Raw genomic sequence first — 24,380 nt, forward strand, 5'->3', positions numbered from 1 at the left:
TTGGGAGATTTTTGATGACTGCTTCAATTTCCTTAGTGGTTATAGGTCTGTTCAGGTTTTCTATTTCATCCTGGTTCAGTTTTGGTAGTTGATACATCTCTAGGAATGCATCCATCTCTTCCAGGTTATCTAATTTGCTGGCATAGAGTTGCTCATAATATGTTCTTATAATTGTTTGTATTTCTTTGGTGTTGGTTGTGATCTCTCCTCTTTCATTCATGATTTTGTTGATTTGGGTCATTTCTCTTTTCTTTTTGATAAGTCTGGCCAGGGGTTTATCAATCTTCTTAATTCTTTCAAAGAACCAGCTCCTAGTTTCGTTGATCTGTTCTACTGTTCTTTTAGTTTCTATTTCATTGATTTCTGCTCTGATCTTTATTATTTCTCTTCTCCTGCTGGGTTTAGGCTTTATTTGCTGTTCTTTCTCCAGCTCCTTTAGGTGGAGGGTTAGGTTGTGTACTTGAGACCTTTCTTGGTTCTTGAGAAAGGCTTGTATTGCTATATACTTTCCTCTCAGGACTGCCTTTGCTGCATCCCAAAGATTTTGAATAGTTGTGTTTTCATTTTCATTGGTTTCCATGTATTTTTTTAATTCTTCTTTAATTTCCTGGTTGACCCATTCATTCTTCAGTAGGATGCTCTTTAGCCTCCATGTATTTGAGTTCTTTCTGACTTTCCTCTTGTGATTGAGTTCTAGTTTCAAAGCATTGTGGTCTGAAAATAGGCAGGGAATGATCCCAATCTTTTGGTACCAGTTGAGACCTGATTTATGACCTAGGATGTGATCTATTCTGGAGAATGTTCCATGGGGACTAGAGAAGAATGTGTATTCCGTTGCTTTGGGGTGGAATGTTCTGAATATGTCTGTGAAGTCCATTTGGTCCAGTGTGTCATTTAAAGTCTTTATTTCCTTGTTGATCTTTTGCTTAGACGATCTGTCCATTTCAGTGAGGGGGGTGTTAAAGTCCCCCACTATTATTGTATTGTTGTCGATGTGTTTCTTTGCTTTTGTTATTAATTGCCTTATATAATTGGCTGCTCCCATGTTAGGGGCATAGATATTTACAATTGTTAGATCTTCTTGTCGGATAGACCCTTTTAGTAGGATATAATGTCCTTCCTCATCTCTTATTACAGTCTTTGGTTTAAAATCTAATTTGTCTGATATAAGGATTGCCACCCCAGCTTTCTTTTGGTGTCCATTAGCATGGTAAATGGTTTTCCACCCCCTCACTTTCAATCTGGGGGTGTCTTTGGTTCTAAAATGAGTCTCTTGCAGACAGCATATCGATGGGTCTTGTTTTTTAATCCAGTCTGATAGCCTGTGCCTTTTGATTGGGGCATTGAGCCCATTTACATTCAGGGTAACTATTTAAAGATAGGAATTTAGTGCCACTGTATTGCCTGTAAGGTGACTGTTACCGTATATTGTCTGTGTTCCCTTCTGGTCTCTGTTGCTTTTAGGGTCTCTCTTTGCTTAGAGGACCCCTTTCAAGATTTCTTGTAGGGCTGGTTTTGTGTTTGCAAATTCCTTTAGTTTTTGTTTGTCCTGGAAGCTTTTTATCTCTCCTTCAATTTTCAGTGACAGCCTAGCTGGATAGAGTATTCTTGGCTGCATAATTTTCTCATTTAGTGCTCTGAATATATCCTGCCAGTCCTTTCTGGCCTGCCAGGTCTCTGTGGATAGGTCTGTTGCCAATCTAATGTTTCTACCCTTGTAGGTTACATATCTCTTCTCCCGAGCTGCTCTCAGGATTTTCTCTTTGTCTTTGAGACTCGTAAGTTTTACTATTAGATGTCTGGGTGTTGACCTATTTTTATTGATTTTGAGAGGGGTTCTCTGTGCTTCCTGGATTTTGATGCCTATTTCCTTCCCCAAATTAGGGAAGTTCTCTGCTATAATTTGCTCCATTATACCTTCTGCCCCTCTCTGTCTTTCTTCTTCTTCTGGGATCCTAATTATTCTAATGTTGTTTCGTCTTATGGTATCGCTTATCTCTCGAATTCTACCCTCGTGATCCAGTAGTTGTTTATCTCTCTTTTTCTCAGCTTCTTTATTTTCCATCATTTGGTCTTCTATATTACTGATTCTCTCTTCTGCCTCATTTATCCTAGCAGTTAGCGCCCCCATTTTTGATTGCACCTCATTAATAGCCTTTTTGATTTCTACTTGGTTAGATTTTAGCTCTTTTACTTCTCCAGAAAGGGTTTCTCTAATAACTTCCATATTTTTTTCAAGCCCAGCTAGTATCTTTAAAGTGATGATTCTGAACTCTAGATCTGACATCGTACTAATGTCTGTATTGAGTAGGTCCCTGGCAGTCGGTACTACCTCTTGTTCTTTTTGTTGAGGTGATTTTTTTCCGTCTTGTCATTTTGTGCAGAGGAGGATAGATTAATGAGAGAACAAAATGTTAGCAGAGTAACCACGTCCCCAGAAAATATACTCTAAACAAATCAGAAAAGACCTGAAGCAGTGGAAAAAGAAACGGAAAGAGAGAAAAAGGAAAAAGAAAAAAAAGAAAAAGATAAAGATAAAAACAAACAAAAACAAACAAAACAAAACAACAACAACAAGAAAAACCAGAATGTGATCAAATATGATCAGGCTGGTATATAGATCAGTGCCACACACTAGATTTGGGGTGTATTTTGGTCTTTTAGAAGAAAGTGCCTCCCAAAATTTTAAAGAAAGAAAAACTTATATATGTACAAAAATAAGGGTTGATATGATGAAGGGATGGAATATGACAGTAAAGATGGAAATTATAAAAAATTTTATAAAAGGAATTGATAAGAAGTTGTTTGAAAAAAGAAAGAAGAGGATTTAAAAAAAGAAAAAGATAAAAAAGGGAGAGAATGTGATCAGGCAGGGGAGTAGAAAAAACCATATACTAGAGATTTAGGGTATATTTTAATCTGTTAGAAGAAACTATCTCAAAATTTTAAAGAGAGAACAACTTATATATATATGCCAAAAATACGGGTAACTACTATGAAGGGATAGAATATGACTCTAAAAATGAAAAATAAAAATGTTTTTTTAAAAAAAGGGATTGATAAGATGGTTGGAAAAGGGAAAAAGAAAAATTAAAAAAAAACAGTTAAAAAAAAAAAGAAAATTAACTTTAAAAGACTAAAGAATCATGGTAAAAAAGCCGTGAATTCTATGTGCATTATTCCCCTAGCGCTGGCGTTCTGCTGTTCTCATTGATCGGTGAACTTGGTCTTGGCCGGCTGTTCTCGCTGATCTTCTGGGGAGGGGCCTGTTGCCGTGGTTTCCAAATGTCTCTGCCGGAGGCGGAATTGCCCCGCCCTTGCCCCCCTCCCGGCTAAGTAATCTGCTCGGGTTTGCTCTCCGGGGCTTTTGTTCCCTGCGAGCTTTCCGTACAGCTTTGGAGGCGGAGAGTGAAAATGGCGGCCTCCCAATCTCCGCCCCGGAGGAGCCGAGAACTCGGGGCCCCGCTCCTCAGTGAGCCCCCAGAGAAAAGCTGTCAGTCACTCCCGTCTCCCCAGTCTCCAGCTGTACTCTGTGCTCACCCGGCCTATGACCGCACATTTCTATCTCTGGCACCCGACCCCGTGTGGAGTCTCCAAACCCTGCCGATCCCTGTGGTGCGCTCCCGCACCTGTCCTCCCAGGGGGAAGAAGGTGAGTCTCCCCCGATCTGCCACTTGTTGGGTCCCTGCTGGAGGAGCAGGGGCCCGACGGTGCCGCGGATCACGGTTTATGGCCACCCCGAGCTGAGAGCCCGCGCCTGGGCTCCGCCTCTGCAGCCGGCTTCCCTGCTCCATTACCTGGGAGCTCTGCCGCCCTCAGGCACCCCCGGTCTTTCTGTGACCCCGAGGGTCCCGAGACCACACTGTCCCGGAGGGTTCCACCCCCCGCTTAGCCACCAGAGTGACGTCCCTCGGCGGAGCAGACTTTTAAAAGTTCCGATTTTGTGCTCCGCGGCTCTATCACTTGCCAGAAGCCGCTGACGAGGCCCCTCCCCCGCCGTCTATCCTCCCGAATATCGCCTCGGATTCACTTCTCCGCACGTCCTACCTTCCAGAAAGTGGTCGCTTTTCTGTTCAGAGAGTTGTTGCTATTCCTTTCTTCGATCTCCTGTTGGGTTTGTAGGTGTTCAGAATGGTTTGATCCCTATCCAGTTCAATTCCTGAGAGGAGACGAAATCCAGGTCTCCTACTCCTCCGCCATCTTCCTCCGCCCCTCTGTTTTTAAACATTTCTGATGCAGATCTTTGGAGACTTTTCTATTATAATAAATTTTCAACATTTGAAAATTGAGTTAAACTCTGCAACTTTCTTTAACCTGGTCTATCATGTTAATTTCTCCATCTGAGAAACCCACTTCATAACATTTCAATTTCCTATATAGTATCTTATAGGTAGAAGAATTCTCTGTTGGATGTGTAGACTATTTCTCTCATTTTTTGGTACTAACATAATCACTATATTGTCCATTCTTGTAGCTAAATCTTTGCACACATCCATGTTTATGTTTTTAGAAGGAATACCTTGATGTGGTAGGCTTACTGAGCGAAAATGTGTGTGTGTGTGTATAGTTAATCCTTGAACAACATGGGTTTGAACTGCAAAGGTCCACTTACGTGTGGAAGTTTTTCAATAAATACACTACTGTAAATGTATTTTCTCTTAGAATTTTCTTAACATTTTATTTTCTCTGGCTTACTTTATTATAAGAATACAGTATATAATACATGTAACATACAAAATGTGTTAATTGTTTTTGTTGTGGGTAAGGCTTTAGGTCAACAGTAGGCTAGTAGGCAAGTTTTTGGGGAGTTGAAAGTTATGTGTGAATTTTCCACTGTTTTGTGCAAGGGTTAACTGTATTAAAACATTTGACAGTGCTAAATTATGCTAGAAAAAAGTTTTACTAATTTATACTTACAGCACTAGTAGAATGATAAAACTGCCTATTTCCTTAAATTTTTGCCACTTTTGTCTATTTCCCTTCCTTATCATAACTATTAACCATTATTATTTAATTTTACCATTTTCATATATGAAAAGTTGTATAGCACGATTATGAAGTTAAAGGACAGATGACTATGTGTAGTACCCTCTCCCTCCTGTATGGGTGATTCTTTTATCCTTGATAATTTCCTTGTTTGTTTCCTCCTCTTCTATCTTCATGAGGTAAAGGGCAAAATAAAGGAGATGTGTGAGAAAGATTACAGAACACTTAAGTTGTTATAATAGTTAAATTTAACTTGCTTCTCATTATCTTTTGCATTTATTTTTTTTAGACCTAGCTTTTTTAATAATCTTTATTTTTTATCTAAAAGACTAAATGGGTTTATTTAAAAACAAAATCTCAAAATTATGAAAAAATAATTTGAAGTCTGTTAATAAATAAAGTTGTTTCCCAGGATTAAAAAGATCTGAGCTTTGGAAATTCGTTGATAGAGAGTGGATATTAGTATGTTTGGGTACACCATTCTTTGTTAAGCAAAAGAACAAGTCGCAAAAGAAAATGACAATCTTGCCTGAAGTATTTTTAAAAAGATTTCCTAGTGGGATGAAGAAGGACTTCTTGAACCAATAGAGAACTCAGGGATCACAAAGTGAAGATTAGATGATTTAGGGAAGGAAGAGCCCAGTAAGATAATATGCTACAGTCATTGTGAAAAAGGTTTTAAGCATTATAAGGATGTCCCAACAAATGATTTCCCTTATTCTCTGTTAAGGACTTTAGAAAAGTCTAGTTACAGTGGACTGGGAATTCTTTTTCATGGGTACGTAACTGGCTTAGAGATTTGAAATGATGACTTTGCTTTGGTTAGAAGGATTTCCCTAGAGAGACCCTGGTGATGGGTACTTATATAGTCTTTAGAGTTAAATTTAATGATTTATTTGGATTAGGAATCATAAAATACATTAAGATCTTTTCTTAAAATAGGATGCTAGGCCTAATGGGGTAAAGTATAATTGGAAAGGTAACAAATGGTCATGGAAGGAATGTCTCATTTACAAATCTGTACTTGCACTTTGGAGCATTTACTTTTTTGACTTTGAATTTGAGGGTTCATATTTATTTCTTGGTTCACCATATAGTAGTACGGATGCCATCTTTCTCCCAGCTGATAGTCACATAGGCTTCTTGTACCTCATGTTTCATTTACTTTGGAGGACACCATACTATCTCTTTAAGGGCTCCTCCCAATTCTAAAATGGGAATTTTATGAAGTCATATAATATATATTATTAGGTTATTAGAAACATGCCTTCCAAGGTTGTTGGAATCCTAGAACATCATTGAAAGGGCAGTCTAGATTTAATATGGTGAGTGTACCAAATTGTTAGGGACCCTGACTTTTATTGGTTAGGATGATTTTAGGTACAAAAGCAAAGACCTGATTCTAGCTAAAATAATAAGCAAATTGGTTGCCTCCCATAACTGGAACTTCATAGGTGAGTTGTGTACTGGGCCTAGTTTGAGGTCTAGAAGTATCCAGCTACTTTCCATTTGTTTCCTCTGCTATCTTCTATGGGCTTCATACTAAGAATAGTTCCTTTGTTGTGGCATTTAGTGTTATATAGGTTTCCTTGTTCACATCCAGCAGTAGAGGTAGAATCCCTTTCCCATGACTGTCATTTATAAATCAGTGATGATTTCTGGACACAAACCTTGTTTGACTCTTCTTTTCCAGCTAGAATGGTAAGTTGGATTGTTTTTCTTTTTAGAAGATCATTAATCAGTGACCTTTATGAGCTAACAATAATCATGTGTGAAGAAATAGAAAATGCAGGATGGTTTGCAATCAACTTTTCACTAGAACTGGACATATTTCTAAATGTTGGTTGGCATCATCTTTATGCCAAAAAAGATGAACATTATTTAAATAAGTTACTTGTTCAGATATATGATGATGTTTTTAGGTAATGCTTCTCTAATTTGAACATGTTTAGAAAGTTCTCTGCATTGTATTCACATATATTTGGCTGTTCACTAATAAACACTATGAAAGCATTACACATGCAGTTCTAGAAAATACTAATTTGCATCTCCCCCCATTTTTATCATTATAAAATTTTGCACTTACTAAATCTTTATTTGAAAATTTTAAGCCTTTTTTTAAATTGAGGTATACTTGATATATAACATTAGTTTTAGGTGTTGTATAATATAATGATTCAATGTATATATTGCAAAATGAGCACAGTAAGTCTAGTTAACATCCATTACCATACATAGTTAAAAATTTTTTTTCTTGTGATTAGAACTTTTAAGATTTACTCTCTTGGCAATTTTCAAGTATGCAATACAGTATTATTAACTGCAGTCACTATGCTGTACATTACATCCCCATGACTTACTTATCACTCAACAGTTTTTTAAAAAGGGCTCTCTCTACCAATTCTAATGTGTGTATATAATTTTTAGTTTGTTTTTTAACCTCCTCACTGAGTTTTTGGATTGACTGGAAGTATAAATTTTTTCACAGCCTTTTATGCCTTGTGGTATATTTTAGGGGTATGGGATGCCCTATTTTGGAATTAATTTGGAGTAAATTAATTGTGGGCTGGATTTTTTTTGTTGGTTATATGAAAGGAAACATCACAAAAGACATACTGGTTTTGCTCTTTGAGGTGGTTGAGCTCTTGGTCATTCTTAGAAGTGAGATCCCTTGTGGGAACAAATAACTCATCACATTCTGAAGTAGAGTTGGAAAATCTTAATCCTTTTATCAGATTTGGTCTGTGAGGAAGGTCATGTTGATTCAAGAGGTAGCCTAGATCTGTTCAAGATTAGGTCTGAGATATGAACAGTTTTATATCTTTGAACTCCTGTGAATTTGATATTTGTTGCTATGTCTGACTACGAGGAGGGGGAGGCCCCAGATTTCTAAATTGTTTGGTCTTAAATACCACTCTCTGTTGGAAGGTGGTGAGTATGATGGGAAGCTTGTGATATTTCTTAAAACTTGTATTACTGATTTTGAAATGGGACGTGATTGCGACTCATACTTATTTTCCCTCTTTCAGCGTTATCTGCATACCAGAGGTACTACAGTTTACAATCTGACTACTGGAAGGTTAGTGAACATTTGCATGTCTCTTTCCTGTTTATTTTTTGGGCCAATTACTACTGGTTATGCTCAAAATGAATTGTTCCCTTTTTTTTGGTTTTGTTAATTACTTTAAAAACACTGTAAGGAAAGAGGTTTGGAAAGGAAAATGTTCTTTGTATTATCTTGTATGAACCACCTTGTATTTTATTAAAAGAGATAGATTACTCTGACACAGTTTATTAGCCAAAGATGATCCTAAGTGTAAGAATGTAAAAGCAAGTAAAACCAGATGGCAACAAAATGATTCTTTGTTTGTTTGTTTTTTGTCTTAAGTTGTTACCTGGGAATAAAAGAAGGCTTTTATTGGATGTATAAGATGGGTGTTTGAGACTGAAAAGTCAAGAAACAATGGGAAAATTATAATAGAAATCTTTCTTAGTACAGTCTGTCTATAATTGGAGCTCTGAGGACAGGTGAACCTAACCATTTTTTAAAAGACGTACCTAAATGAAGAACTGTGAGTCATCCATTTTCTTAGTTTAAGCAGTTCATAAAGTTACCTGGGCAGTTAATCTTCACGTCATATTTATTTTTATTTATTTATTTATTTATTTATTTAAAGATTTTATTTATTTGTCAGAGAGATAGAGAGCACAAGCAGGGGGAGCGGCAGGCAGAGGGAGAGGGAGAAGCAGGCTCCCCACTGAGCAGGTAGCCTGATGTGGGACTCAATTCCAGGACCCTGGGATCATGACCTGAGCCGAAGGCAGATGCTTAACCATCTGAGCCAACCAGGCATCCCCATATTTATTTTTAAGCATAAGTTTATTGAAGAGTGGGATTTCTTTATCTAAATTGCCATTTTAGATTTTTAGGGTATTTTTAGGATAGATTTTTTAACAGTACATTGTGTTGGGATAATTAACCATAAGGAAAAAGATAAATGTTCCTCACACTATAAATCAAGGATAAATTAAATCTCAAATGGATCAGAGATTTAAATTAAAAAATAAAAATAAAAAACATTCAAGTACTAAAAGAGTATGTGGGTGAATTTTTCTAACACCTGGGAACAAGGAAAAAACCTGTCCTAGAGCTCAAAATAGGAAAAGACTCATGAATTTGACTACAAAGAAATAAAAGAGAGAACACGAGAGAGGGAATACAAGCAGGGGGAGTGGGAGAGGGAGAAGCAGGCTTCCCGCCAAGCAGGGAGCCCGATGCGGGGCTCGATCCTGGGACACGATCCTGGGACACTGGGATCATGACCCGAGCCGAAGGTGGACACTTAACCGACTGAGCCACCCAGGTGCCCCTCTTTTGCTCATTTTTAACTTCTTTTTTTGTTTTAATAGAGTTGTATGGGCTATTTACATATTCTGGAGGAAGCCCTTTGTCAGATATGTGTTTTGGAAATATTTTCTCACAGTCTGTGGCTTGCTCTCCGTCCCCCCCGACCCCCCTAATTGTGCCTTTGAAAGAACAAATCTGAAACTGGTCCCTGTATTCAGAACACAGGGAGAGACCAGTGAAAGGGGCTGGCCCACTCCAGGTTGGTAGATGGCACTTTTAATAAGCAAAAGAAACTTACAGATGAGGCTTGTCTTGGGTGGCAGCAAGACGAATGGATGGATCCCTGAACCCCACCTGCCAAGTCTTGTAAGTTTATAAAGAGGCCTTAACTGGGCTTAGTCACGTATACTGTGCAAGTGTTCTTTTCGATGGCATTCCCCAACAATAATTTTCAGATTTGCTGTTTTCTATTATAACTCTGTTTTCCTTTTAATAACTCTAGAACTGGTAATGAAGTATACCCTCTTTTGTTCCTGATATTTTTGTTCTTGATCAGCCTGGCTAAAAGGTTTATCAGTTGTATTGATCTTTGCAAAAATCTTTGTTCCATGGATTTTTCTTTTTTCAGTATTATTTTTCTGTTTTATATTTCATCCATTCCTGATTGTCTTTATTTGTTCTGCTTACTTTGTGTTTAATTTTCTCTTATTTAGGTAGAAGCTTAGATGATTGATTTTCTGTCTTTTCCCCCTAATATAAGTATTTAAAGGTGTCTATTTTTGTTAGCATTGCTTTAATTGTATCCCACAAATTTTTATATTTTGTATTTTTGTTACCATTTATTTGAAAATGTCTCCTACTTTCTCTTTCTTCTGACCTATGGGTTATTTGGATACATGTTATATAATTTCAAAATACTTGGGTTATTTTAGATATCTCATTGTTAATGATTTCTTTTTTTTTTTTTTTTTTTTTTAAATTTTATTTATTTGACAGAGAGAGAGACAGTGAGAGCAGGAACACAGGCAGGGGGAGTGCTCAGCAGGGAGCCCTGGGATCATGACCTGAACTGAAGGCAGACGCTTAAAAGGCAGACACTTAACCGACTAGGCCACCCAGGCGCCCCTCATTGTTAGTGATTTCTAATTCTCTTTTATTTGTATAACATACTTTGTATGATTTCATTCTTTTGAAATATATTAAGACTTTTTTATTGGTTTAACACTTGAAAACAGCCACAGGATTTGCATTTGTTTGTATTATGCTGTAAACATCAGGTAAAGGCAGTTGATAGTGTTTTTCAAATTTCTATCTTTGATGGTTTTTATCTTAGTCATTTGCTGAGAGTTACCACTTATGATTGTGGAATTGTCTTTTAATTTTGCCCTTTTTAAAAAAATACATTTTGAAGTTTTCTTACTAGTACATATACATTTGTGATATTTTTACCTGATGAATTGACCCTTTTGTCATTATAAAATATTATTTTTACCTCTGGTAATCCCTTTTGTCTTGACATGTGCTTTGTCTCATTTTAATATAGACATTCTGTCCTTCTTAGGCTTGTTATTTACATGATATATCCTTTTCCTCTTCTTTCCAACCTGTTGGTATCTTTATATTTACAGGTCTTTTATAGATAACTTATAAATGGGTCTTGCTTTTTTTATGCAGTCTGAAAATCTCTGTTCTTTTACTTGCACTGTTAAATCATTCACAGTAATGTACTCATCTATATGATTGGGTTTGCATCTTTAATTTGATTTTTCCTTTTCTGTTTGTCCTTTCAGTTTCTTGGTCTACGGTTCTTCCTTACCTACTTTCCCTACCCCTTTTTGATATTTGAGTATGTTCTACAATTTCACTTTACTTTTCCTCTTGTCCATTTCAGCTCTTCTTTTCATTATTCGTTCACTGGGATTATAGTATATACCTTAAGTTTTTCACAATCAAGTCTCAGTTAATATTGTATCAGTTTACATAAAATATGGGAAGTTTGCAATTAAGTCCACTTCTTACCCATCCAATTCCTTTATATGGTAGTTGTTATCTCTATTAAATTTACATTATTAACTCCACAAGATGATGTTCTTTTGCTTTGAACAGACCCATATATTACAGTGTTAATAGTAATGGTTTGTATTTACCCATATGGTTACCATTTCTGACACTCATCATTACTTTCTGTGAATCATTTCCATGTACTATCATTTTCTTTTAGGCTGAAGAACTTCGTTTAGCATTTCTTATAGTAAAGATCTGGCAGAGATGAATTTCTTTTATCTGAAAATATTTTTTTGACTTCATTTTTAAAGGGCATTTTTGCTGGTTATGGAATTATGGCTTGACTTGCCTTTTTAAAGTGAAGTTTACCTCCTTGCCTTCCTCTTTCTGATGAGAAATCAGCTCTTAATTGAACCACTGTCCCTGAACACAATTTGTTTACTTCTTTCATGATTTGCTTGTTACTTTGGCTTCCTATAGTTTGATCATGATAAATCTCTGCATGATCATCTTCATATTTATCTTGCTGGAGCATTTTGAATTTGCATTAAATAGGGGAAATTTTTGTTATTTCTTCAAATAATTTTTTGTTCATTCTCTTTCCTTTTCTTCTGGGGATCCAATTCCATGCAGGTTAGATAATTTGCTTTTATATAAATGTCCCTGAAGTGCTCTTATTTTTTTCCTTTTCTCTGTGGTCTTCACATTGGATAATTTTTCTATTTTGAAGTTTATTCTTTTCTTTCCTTTGTTGTCATTTAATTATTAGTTCAATCCACTGAATTTTATTTCGGGTGTTATATTTTTCAGTTACAGATTTTCCATTGGGTTCTCTTTTTATCATTTCTCCTTCTTTGTTGAGATTTCCTGTCTTTTTAATAATGAGCATGTTTTGTTGATGATAATTAGAATAGAAACTGTAAAATCCTTGTCTGCCATTTTCTTTTTTTAAAAATTTTTTTAAAAAAATTTACTTGACAGAGAGAGAGAGCGCGTGTGCCCACAAGCAGGGGGGTGGTGGTGGGAGCAGCAGAGGGAGAGGGACAAGCAGGCTCTCCACTGAGCGGGGAGCCTGATTTGGGGCTTGATCCCAGGACCCCAGGATCATGACCCAAGCCGTAGGAAGATGCTTAACCAACTGAGCTATCCACGTGCCTCTTGTCTGCCATTTTCTAGCATCTTTATCATTTTGGGTTTGGTTTCAGTTGATTTTCTTCTTTCTCGAGAATGTGTTCTGTTTTCCTGAATCTTTGTATGTTGTGTAATTTTGTGTTAGGTACTGGACATTCTGAAAATTATGCTAACTCTTGGTTCTATTATTTTCTTCTAGGGAGGTCCCCCTCCCCCTTTCTCTTTTATCAGGCAGTTATCTTTATTGGACTCCAACTGCAAACTCAGCTTCCTTCGGGTGGCAACTTAAATAGATCTTTTGTCTTTAACTTAGCTGTAAGTCTGTAACTTGCATACAGGAGTCAGACATGTGGATAGACAGAATTTAGAATTCTCTGCCTCTTTCTTTTCTGGAATTTCCCTTTATTTAGTGGGTTGTGATTTCTTCTGCTTCCAGTCTTCAGGTTTTCTGTATTAGAGTGCTTTTTCTACTAGTGACCCACTTAAACATGTGCTATGCCTGGCAGCAAGTTAATAGCTGGGAAAATGGAACTCAGCCCATACAACTTTCCTCCTCTAAGCATGGCCTTTCATATTAGTTTCCTAGTGCTGTTTTAACAACTTACCACAAATTTAGTGGCTAAAAACACAAATTTAATTATCTTACAGTTTTGAAAGGCAGAGTTCCAAATGCGTCTTAGGGGAATCTAGTTGTCAGTAGGGCTTGTTCTTTTTGGAGACTCTATTGGAGAATCTGTTTGCTTACCTTTTCTAGCTTCTGAAGTTTGCCCACATTTTTTGGGCTCATGACCCTGTATCTTACTGCATTTTGTCCCCATATTGCCTTCTTTGGCGTTTAACTTTCTTGCCTCCCTCTTACTAAGGACTCTTGTGATTACATTGGGTCTAACCTGGGTAATTCAGGATAACCTTCCCATATAACAGTCCATTTAATCACAACTGCAAAGTATCTTTTGCCACGTAAAGTAAATATTCTCAGTTTGGGGATTTAGGATATAGACATTTTGGGGGCCACTATTCATACTACCACGTCTTTCCACTAGAATCTGCCTGTTTCTGTTTACTCTTCAGTGCCTTTAGTTAGCTGCTTTATTTTATGTATTATAAATTCTATAAACCAGAGTTTATAGTTTTTATAAAACTATAGTTATTTTATAGTTACTGTCTCTAGGAGAGTCTTCACCAGTGTCATCTTACTTATTAGCTTTCATTGGAAGCAGTAGTGTGATAACGTATTGATACCATTTTGCTTGCTTTTGAACTTAATAAAAATGTAATCGTGCAGCATATTTTAAAGTCTTGTCTTCTTTCAGTCAGTACTGTATATGTTAGATTCATCCCTGCAGTTGTATATTGCAGTAGTTTGTTTCCATTGCTATATAATATGCCACAGTTTATTCATTTTATTGTAGAAGGACATTTGGTTTTTAATGAATTTTGGCTGTTACTGATTGTAACTTTGCAAGTTCTTGATGCTCTGGTAGTTGTCTGAGGCCTGAAGACAGATTTAAAACAATATTTTGTCCAGCTTTTCTAGCTCTAATTACTTGGGTAGAAGAGGGAATTGGGATTTAAGACCAAAACAGATTAGTCTACCATTGCCTGCAGTGGAACTCCCCTCTAATCTTACCTACATATAATAAGGAAAACTTAATGAAAAATTTATTATTTAAAAACTTACTGTAGGGGCGCCTGGGTGGCTCAGATGGTTAAGCGTCTGCCTTCGGCTCAGGTCATGATCCCAGGGTCCTGGGATTGAGTCCCGCATCGGGCTCCCTGCTCCTTGGGAGCCTGCTTCTCCCTCTGCCTCTCTCTCTCTCTCTGTCTCTCATGAATAAATAAATAAAATCTTTAAAAAGAAAAAAAAAAAAAACTTTAGATATTTCGAATAATAAGAGAACATAATTATGGGATGCCCAATACATGGAATACTAATTAGCCATCAGAATAATTTATCATTGGTAGTTTCTAATTGTACAGAGTTCTTTTTTTGTTGTTGTTGTTTATTTGTTTGAGGGGGAGAGGTGGAGGGAGAAGCAGACTCCCCGCTGAGCAGGGAGCCCGATGCGGGCCTCAGTCCCGGGACTCCAGGATCCTGACCTGAGCCGAAGGCAGTCGCTTAACCAACTGAGCCACCCAGGCGCCCCTAGTTGTACAGAGTTCTTAACAGGAAAGTTGAGATCCTCCCAGGTGTCAAAAGCTGACTCCCCAAATACCAAGAACACAAACCAGAGTTTATTGCTTACCATGTTAAAGGAGAACACCACCTCTGCAAAGCTTTGTTGGTATCCTAGGGAAAAGGTAAGGTCAGAATTGATTGAGAATTGAAACTTTAAGACAGGTCTTTCACTCTGAAAAACAAACTGAGGGTTCTAGAGGGGAGGGGGTGGAGGAATGGGTTAGCCTCGTGATGGGTATTAAAGAGGGCACGTTCTGCATGGAGCATTGGGTGTTATACACAAACAATGAATCATGGAACACTACATCAAAAACTAATGATGTAATGTATGGTGATTAACATAACATAGAAAAAAAAAAAAGGTCTTTCAATTTGGGAGCTTGATTGGGTAAGAATCTCTACAAATGTAACAGTCCAGAAATGGTGATTATAGCAAGGCAAGGAATTTGAGTTAAGGGATTCAAAGAATATTGGGCCTCAAACTATTCTTGATGCTTTTCATTGAAGAATTGATGGTTACTATAATAATGGACAAACTATATGCCTGGGCAGGAGGCATGGAAAAGTAAAGTAATGCTAATGAAAACAGAAGACTGGCAAAGTCATTTTAAGATAGACTTTCAGGAGGCGCCTGGGTGGCTCAGTCGTTAAGCGGCTGCCTTCAGCTCAGGTCATGATCCCAGAGTCCTGGGATCCAGCCCTGCATCCGGCTCCCTGCTCAGCGGGAAACCTGCTTCTCCCTCTCCCACTCCCCCTGCTTGTGTTCCTTCTCTCGCTTTGTCTCTCTCTGTCAAATAAATAAATAAAATCTTAAAAAAAAAAAAAGACTTTCAGGTGTGGTTTAGGTTCTCAGGTCCAGGCTAAGTTTGGGGGTAGACATTTTTGGTTCTCTCAGGATTCAAGGATTTGTACCAGATTTTGTCACTTAAAGACATTAATGCTACTTACTTTAATTTCTGTTTTCTAAACATCATTAAACAATGTAACAGTATTATTTGTGAGCCAATGAGTATTTACCCAGTGGCTGGTGGTGATCAGAATTCATATTCATGACAGTGATTTTTAGGTTTAACTTTTTATATTTGTAGTTTTGTCTAATTTTGTGTGATTTATACCCACAGTGTATTGTAAGTTGAAGAATACAAGTATATGATTGATTTTTTAAAAAAAATATGACTGAGATAATTATCTTTTAGTTGCACTTCTTTCTTCAAACTGCATCTCTTCAAACCTGTCCTCTATAATTAGATCTTAAAAAATAAAGTGATTCACCATTCTATAGGGCCCCAGATGAAGAATTTCTTCACCTGAAATTCTTGCATGCAGAATTATGCATAGTTGAGTGGATTTTTTTGTGGGGGGGGATTTCAGAAAGATGATAATGCATTTACTGTATTACATAATATCCCCTGTGGCAATAGCATACTTATATCTCTGCAGTGATAGTATGATTCGTTATATTAAGTAATAAGTAAATAAAGACTTCCTGTCAGTTCAGTTCAAGTCAGGGTTTTCCTACCCAAAGAATTTTGGTGGCTGATTTATGATCACCTTTAGTTTTTGTTAGAGGCTTTTGGAATTCAGAATGAACAATTAGGTATCATTGATCTGTAATCCATAATTAAATTTTAATCTTTAACATTTCAAAACTCAAGGGTGTTTATTATGTAATTAAAAATTTTATTTCTTGAGAGATCATACTTTTTCTTACCTAGTTCAGAACAAATGAGTCATTTTTGAAATAGTGAAAATTTGCCAGTCATCTCATGACTGTTCTGTCATGCCATTACATGTTTACTATTAGTGATTATAATAAATAGCTTTGTAATACTGGCTAATAATAAAAGCTTATTTACTCAACAACTGTTTACCATGAAGAAATGGCATAATAATTGAAAAAAAATGTAGGGAAGAAAATCTTTCTTCTGACTACTTAGTTTCTTAGGCTAGGGCCTATGAATTCCTTAAAACAGGCGGATTAACAGGAGGGAAAAAAAAAACAGTTTACACATGCAGTGCATATATACCTGTGGGAGAACTCAGTGATGAGTAACTCCAAGGGTGGCTAGAATTTGGAGCTATATAACAACTTAGTAGGTGATGAGAGGGAGAAAGGGCACTTACAGGAAAACAGCTTTTTTCGGAAAATAAATGAGCCCTTAGGAGACTAGATGGGAGATATGATAGTCTTGTGACAAAGTCAGAGTTCCTCTCTGGGAGGGAGTTATGACACTTGGGTTCTTTTAGGAGGCTCTGCTTTGAACATACGAGGGATTCGAGGAACTCCGATGCCTTCAGCCCAAAATAATTCTTACACCAAAGTGGCATACTTTGGAGTACCATGTCCTGATCCCCTTCAACAATAGCAGCAAAACCTAAGGTCTTTCATGAGTCAGGAAAGTTTAGAAATTGCTGTTATGGTTTATAGTATGAAGTAGAAAGGTAGGAATGAAAAATTGTGTGTATGTTGTTAATGCTGCTATGTATTTGATTATACAAATAGAAGATGGTAAGCTACATGTTAAAATGGGAGGAAGTTCTGTTGCTTCCTGATGACTTCTATTAAGTATACTTTATTAAACAATTCTGATATACTTTTATTTATAATTGTGAACTTTTAAAATGCATAAAACCTACCCTTTCTCCCCTTTTTTTCCCCACTTGAATTTAAGAAAGAAAAGCTTTTGAATTACAGTAGTATGCTTATCTGAAAGAACCATTGATAAAAAGTTGCAGAAACTAGGGAACTCGTGGAATCAGCACTCATCTTCTGACTTTTCAGTGACTTTTTCTATTACAGTAGTTATGTCAGTCACTAACCGGCTTTTACATTCATAGACGAGGGCTTTGTTGGCAATACACAGGGGTAAGTAAGATAGTTCCTGCTCTCAAGTTGCCCATATTCTTGTGAGGGGAGACACAAATAAGCATATGTTTTTGGTAAGTGATATATTGGAGGTGTTGAGGGCTGTGAGGGGGGTGGAAGTGTGTGTCTTTGAATAAAGGGTGGGGGAAAGTCTGAGTGGGGATTAGAAACACTCCACAGAGAAGTTTCAATTTGAGGGAAGGATTAATGGCAGTTTTCCAGCTAGAAGACCTGGAGAGGCTTTCCAAGAAGAGAACTGAGCCAGCATGTGAAAGTACAATCAGTAGGTGTTTAGGGAATTCTCAAGTTCTTGGTCTAGAGCAGAGGTCCAAAAACTTTCTTAAAAGAATGAAATAGTAAATGTTTTAGGCTTTGTGGGCCAAGAGACAACATCAGCTGTTTTGTAGATATTTAATCAGTTACAATGTAACCATTATAAAATATAAAAATTATTTTTAGCTCTTGGGCTTAAAAGAAAAAATTTGACTGGCTATAGTTTGTGGACTCCTGTTTTAGAGCCTAGGGTTATTGTTGGGGGTATAGGACTCAAGTTGCGGAAAGAAAGGCAAGGGCCGGATAGATGGTAAATGGGTTTACAACAGGTAGCACAGATCTGGAGGCTTAGGTTTGTTTCAGTATTTGTTCAATATCGAGTCAGTTTCTGTAGTGCTGGAAATTAGAGTCCTAAAGTTAAATAAAACACAATGACTTCAGATTGATTGAAATTGCATTGACTTTGTACATTAAAAAGAAAAAACCCTCATTGTAAAGAGACTACTGTCTTTCTCAATAAAATTTTGTCATTTTTCCATGAAGTTCTTGTGCATATTATAAGGTATATTTTATATTTTACAGCTTTATTGCTATTATAAATGTCCTTTTAATTTTTTAAATCTCTGCTTATATATAGAAATGCAGTTGGCTTTTATATGTTAAATTTATTGAGCAGTTTCACTAACTTTTACTAACTTGGCTAATTTGACTATGTTACTTTGGATTTTCTATGTAGACTATCCTGCCTTTGTAATTAATGGTTATTTTGTTATTTCCAATTTTTTTATCTTTTTGCCTGCTATTGTGGTAATTAGGATGCCAGCACAGTATTGATTGAAAGAGGTGATAGAGTACATTTGTTGTTTCCCTTCTTAAAGGGAATGTTTTAAATGTTTTACCATTAAGTATGATTACTTAAAGTTACTTTTTTTTTTGTAAATAACAAACTAAGAAGAAAAAGGAACTTCTTTACCAAAAGCCAACTGTTAAAAATACCACTTTAAATGTCAGCATTTTTCTTCTGTGTGCAAATGCTTATTCTGCAGCCACTGAGATAGTTTTATATTTTTTCTGTTTAAACCAATCTTGTATTTCTGAGGTAAGTTCAAATTGGTAATAAGTTTTTATCATTGTTGGTGATTGGGGTCACTAACATGTAATATCTTTACTTTTTTTTTTTTTTTTTTTTTAAATATTTGAGAGAGAGAGCAAGTGCAAGCGGAGGGAGTGGCAGAGGGAGAGAATCCCAAGCAGACTTGGGATGCTCCAGGTGCCCCAGTATCTTTGCATTTTTGTTCATAATTGGAATTGGTCTCTGTTTTTCCTTTCTTGAGTTGTCTTTTTCTTATGCCTTGGAACTGGTTTTGCATTCTGAGGAACTGGTCAGAGAAGGAGGAAACAGGGCAACAACACTTTCCTTTAAGGGAATCATGAGATCATACATACCTCACTGGTGAGAATGTAGTAATTTGAGCATTCCTAGCTGCAAGGGAGGCTGAGAAATGTGTTTTGTCTGATCCTAAGAGGATAGAAAACAGTAAGGGGGAAGGTACATGTTGTTGCAAAATAGACTGTACTAGTAATACAAATTACTCATGTTAATTGGCTAATAAGGGAATTATAATTATGTCTGTATGACCTGAAAGTCTTACTGTTTCACTTAAATTTTTTTCTAGATAATGGGAATATAATCACAACCTTTTTAGGAAAGAAAAAAGCTCTCAGCTTGGCTGCTGCACTACTAGCGGGAGTGCTGTAGTCTCGATTTTAAGAAAATTAAACATGAGTACCTGCATCCTAATCCTCTTCCTTAGAAAGGCACATCCCCAGTCTTGTACAGTCACAGCTCTCAGCTATTTTCAGTACCTGCCAGCTCTGCTCTAATTAAAGGGTTGCCAGCATTCCAACTTTGTTCATTTTTGAAAGATTTTATTTATTTATGAGAGAGAGCAAGCGAATGAGCAGGATGGGAGGGGTAGAGGGAGAAGCAGATTCCTGCTGAGCAGAGAGCCGGACATGGGGCTTGATCCCAGGACCTTGAGATCATGACCTGAGCGGAAGGCAGACACTTAACTGACTGAGCCACCCAGGCGCCCCGAGGAGTTTCTATAAGAGCTATGTTGGGGGGGCGCCTGGGTGGCTCAGTTGGTTAAGTGACTGCCTTCGGCTCAGGTCATGATCCTGGAGTCCCGGGATCAAGTCCCGCATCGGGCTCCCTGCTCAGCAGAGAGTCTGCTTCTCCCTCTGACCCTCCTCCCTCTCATGCTCTCTGTCTCTCATTCTCTCTCTCTCAAATAAATAAATAAAATCTTAAAAAAAAGAAAAAAGAGCTATGTTGGGGATCAGTGAAAACACTACTATGGACTCTGGTATTGGTGAACTGCTAACTTAATGAACCACATCCGTGACAATAACTTTACTGTAGACACACTATAAGAACCTTCAGTGTAAGTTGATAGCAATGTCATCAGGTTATAACTTCTTAATTTGGGGTTGTGATGGGTACTGTAATACAGTCAAGGTCAGAGGCTGGCAAACTTCTTTTGTAAAAGGCCAGATAGTAAATATTTTGGGCTTTTTTGTAAGCCTGTTAGTCTCTCTTTTGCAACTATTCAGTTCTGCTTTTGGAGCTGGAAGCAGCCATAGACAATAAGTAAATGGTTGGGTGTAGCTATGTTCTGGTAAAACTTACTTACAAAAACAGGTGCCTGGCTGGATTTCATCCGTGTGCCATAGTTTGCTGACTCCTGGTATGGATACTCTAACCTCTAAAGATTTGTATTGAAGCAGGAGTATATTTACTAAATAGTACATTTCCCAGAAAGTTACTCCCCTAACTCTTCATAGTATAGGTTGAAGAATGACTACATCTTATTTAAATTAATTTCCATATCAATGCCTTGGCTCAGGTCATCTTTTTCCATAAACCTTTGTTTCTCGTGGGGATGCTATTGGCATTTGTGGTGAGATTGTATATTGGGAAAGAATTCATTTATTTAAGAGCATGTAGCCATTCACACCTCCAGGTCACTGTTTCTAAAGATGGGTGTTAGAACCTCTGGCTGAGATGGCTTGTTTTTCCTTCTCCTTTCCCAGCTATCCTTGAGAACAGTACCCAAGTGTACTACCTGTTTTCCTAGTCCTTATTATACTTCATTAACTCTTAAATGGTTGTAGCTTGGAATGTATTATTATGTACTTAATTTCATAATCTTTTGTCATTAAATCGTAAATTCATTGAGGATAGGGATTTTTGTCTGCTCACTACTGTCTTCCTAGTGCTGATAACTCTGCTATGACTCATAATAGATGCTCAATAAAAGTTTGAATTACATGGTTTACTGTAACGGAAAAATGAGATTTAATTCCTTGCTGAGATATATAAGCTCCTGGTTAATAGGAACTGTTCCTCATACTAATTCTGTGTCATCTAGGGAGCTGAGTTTAATAACTGAGCTTAAATACTGGGTGATTCAATTTACTAATAAACCTTTGGGCATCTGCTGTGTAGAAGGCACTGTGCTGGGTGATAACGGGATACACACATGATTAGCATTCCTGCCTTTGTGGCATTTTTGTCTGATGAGATGGGGTTTTAGTCAGTACACAAATAACAAAAATATAGTAGTTAAGAGTGAACCCTGGAGGCAGGTCTAGATTCAGTTCCTGTGTCCACTACTTAGTACCTGTCTTTTTGAGCAAGTTGTTTAATCTTTCTGATCCTTGTTTCTTTATTCTATAAAGGAAGCCCTCCACCACCTCATAGAGTTGTTTGAACCTTCAAAAAGAAATGATGATATTAGCATTTTGCATTAAATTAAGTTCTTACTATTAATAATGTCTTAGGATAGAGGCATTGTGCAGGGGCCAAATTTAGAGGTTGGAAAGATTACTTCTGGGTTGAGGTGGGAGAAGCAACAGAGCTTCATGGGGAAGATGCCATTTAAAATAGATCTTGAATAATTGATAGAATTTATAAGGTGGCAGGGATAGGGTAAGATTTCCTAGAGTGGGAAGGATAAGCTAGGAACAAAGTAAGGACTATTGGGAGATGCCAGGTATTTCTTGAAAGCAGAAATGCTCCTCCGGAAATTCCACCACACCCCACCCCACCTTCTCTGGTAGTTCCCTCAGTCCGTGAGAGATGTTAATCAGCTGTGCTCCCTTCCCTGCAGTCTCTCTCACCTGAGAAGACAGTTGTCTTTCAGATCTAGACTTTCTGGGTCGAACACTGCATGACTTGGAATTAACTACTCCTGCATTCTGAATATCACTGTTCTCCCCACTCCCCATCACCTGCACAGACTAGGTTGCATACTTCTTGACAGCAGGGAAGTATGTTTTTATCAGTTTGGCTTGCTCAACCCTTGAGTATTGTCCCTGACACCTAGTAAATGCTCAAATTATTTCAGGGGGTGGGGGATGGGGTGATAAATGAATGATCCTGATTAAACCCAGTTCCAAGCAAATTAAAAAAAATTTTTTAAATAATCAACTTTTGAGATAGATGTTGTCTGAGACCTTTGTGTGAATCCCCACATCTATGAATACTCCCGTAGTATGTAATTTTCTCATTTGGAAAGCTGGGGGTAATGAGGATTTAATGAAATTAAATCTTCGTATTTATTACATTCTAAGATATACTTAAACATTTTTTAGTGTTTCCAGAAGGGTACTTGAAGTCAGAGGAAGTGCACAATATAATCCTAGAACAAAGTTTAGTATTGAAAAAAATTAACTGCAGGCCAAAAAGTCACCCAGCTGTTTACACTTTTGTTTACACTTTAAACATCACTGATTCCCCCCCCCCCCCAACCAGTGACTGATAGCAATTGTGGGATAAGTACTCTAGTCCTTCACACCTAGGGCAAGATGATTTAGGAATGTTCCACGCTGTCTACTAAAGATCCCCAGCAGGATTCAGTCCCAGTTGTATAACCAGCCATATCGCACCCTTCATTGACGTCCTTCCCTTCCCTGCCTCACTTCTCCACTCCCTTATTGGTATTTCCTAGGGCAACTTCCCAGATAAACTACTTATATTTAAAACCTTCTGTCTCAGGGTGTACTTCTGGGGAAATAAAACCCAAGGCTGTATGGCAAGAAGCATTTTATTAAAAGTCTTAAATTTTCAGGTTTTAGAATATAGGTTTGTAGAAATTTCTTCACAAGGATCAGTGTGAAAGCTTTATTATTATTTTTAAACAAATAAGGTTTACCAAAACAGATTTGCTTATGTGTTGGCAAAACATGTAATAGATACTCAAACATTTGCCCTTTTTGAAAAAAGGGAGTAGCTAGCTAGTTCCTATTTGGAGGCCAGAGGTCAGAATGAGTCTGGATAAGCATCTTTCTGTTTTGTACTAAAAAATGAATCACTGATGTTTATTTACTTTTTATTTTTACATTTTTTTAAGGATTTATTTATTTTTTAGAGAGAGAGCGCAGGCACGGTGGGGTGGGGAGAGAAGCAGAGGGAGAGGGAGAGAAATCTCAAGCAGACTCCCTGCTAAACGGGGAGCCCAAGCGGGGCTGGATCTCAGGACCCTGAGATGGTGACCTAAGCCGAAATCAAGAGCTGGATGCTTAACTGACTGAGCCACCCAGGTGCCCCAGGAATCACTGATGTTAAAGCCCCAAATGTAAATGGCTAGGTGTCATTTTAGCATGTGTGGGTTTTTTTTTTTAAACACTAAAATTTGTTCTAGGTTTATATTGTGCATTTCCTTTGCATTGTAACTACCTTCCTGGCAGCACTGAACATAAAATTAAATGTAGTTAAAGAAACAAAGAACCAGGGTGCCTGGGTGGCTCAGTCGTTAAGCGTCTGCCTTCGGCTCAGGTCATGATCCCAGGGTCCTGGGATCAAGTCCCACATCGGGCTCCCTCCTCGAGGGGAAGCCTGCTTCTCCCTCTCCCACTCCCGCTGCTTGTGTTCCTGCTCTCGCTATCTCTGTCTCTGTCAAATAAATAAAATCTTAAAAAAAAAAAAAAAAAAGAAGCAAAGAACCAGAGAAAGAATACAGATGGAAGCAAGAGAGAATAGGATACCATAATCTAAACATTTTCTTATTCCTGAATAATAGGTTTTTATTTTAGATGTTCCCATGGAATTCTGCTGACAGTTTTTCTTTTTAAAAATTTCAGGGCAGGTTTGATTAAAAAGAAACCAGAGAATCTCTCCCAAGTTAAATGGTTTTCCTAAGTCTCTTTTTCCTTTTATTTACAGAATGCTGCCTTTTTATATGGTCTTGGTTTGGTCTACTTCCATTACAATGCATTTCAGTGGTAAGTTGACATAAAACTAATAACTCCAATTATTTCTAGTAAATGGCTTGTTTTGTTTGATATTGTGTGTGTATGTATAATAAATACAAAGTATTTTAATGTCACTAAGCCTACAGTTTTAAGTAATCTCGAGTTGATTAGATTGTTCCTTCAGAGATACTGACTCACTTTAGATTGTTAGAGTTGTATATGTTTATAAAAGAATATAGTATGAGATTCTGATTAAAGAAGGCTTAGATTGGAAAGCTTTTGGAATTTCTCACTCATTATGGACCAGTGGTCCCCAGATTATTTGAACTGGAGAA

The 24,380-nt window shown here is 37.3% G+C and overlaps 1 protein-coding gene across 7 annotated transcripts in view; it reads left to right on the forward strand.

Moving 5' to 3' along the window:
* Window positions 1–24,380, forward strand: part of KDM6A (lysine demethylase 6A) — a 221,654-nt gene that overhangs the window by 88,698 nt on the left and 108,576 nt on the right. For all 7 annotated transcript variants that reach the window (XM_035003448.1, XM_035003482.1, XM_035003443.1 and 4 more), the window contains exons 4-5: window positions 8,016–8,065; window positions 24,017–24,075. In XM_035003448.1, the coding sequence (XP_034859339.1) occupies window positions 8,016–8,065; window positions 24,017–24,075 (109 nt within the window). The remainder of the gene's footprint in view (window positions 1–8,015; window positions 8,066–24,016; window positions 24,076–24,380) is intronic.

The sequence above is a fragment of the Mirounga leonina genome, unplaced genomic scaffold (assembly GCF_011800145.1).
Source record: "Mirounga leonina isolate KUSES-001 unplaced genomic scaffold, KU_Mleo_1.0 Mir_101609, whole genome shotgun sequence".
Classification (NCBI taxonomy): domain Eukaryota; kingdom Metazoa; phylum Chordata; class Mammalia; order Carnivora; family Phocidae; genus Mirounga; species Mirounga leonina.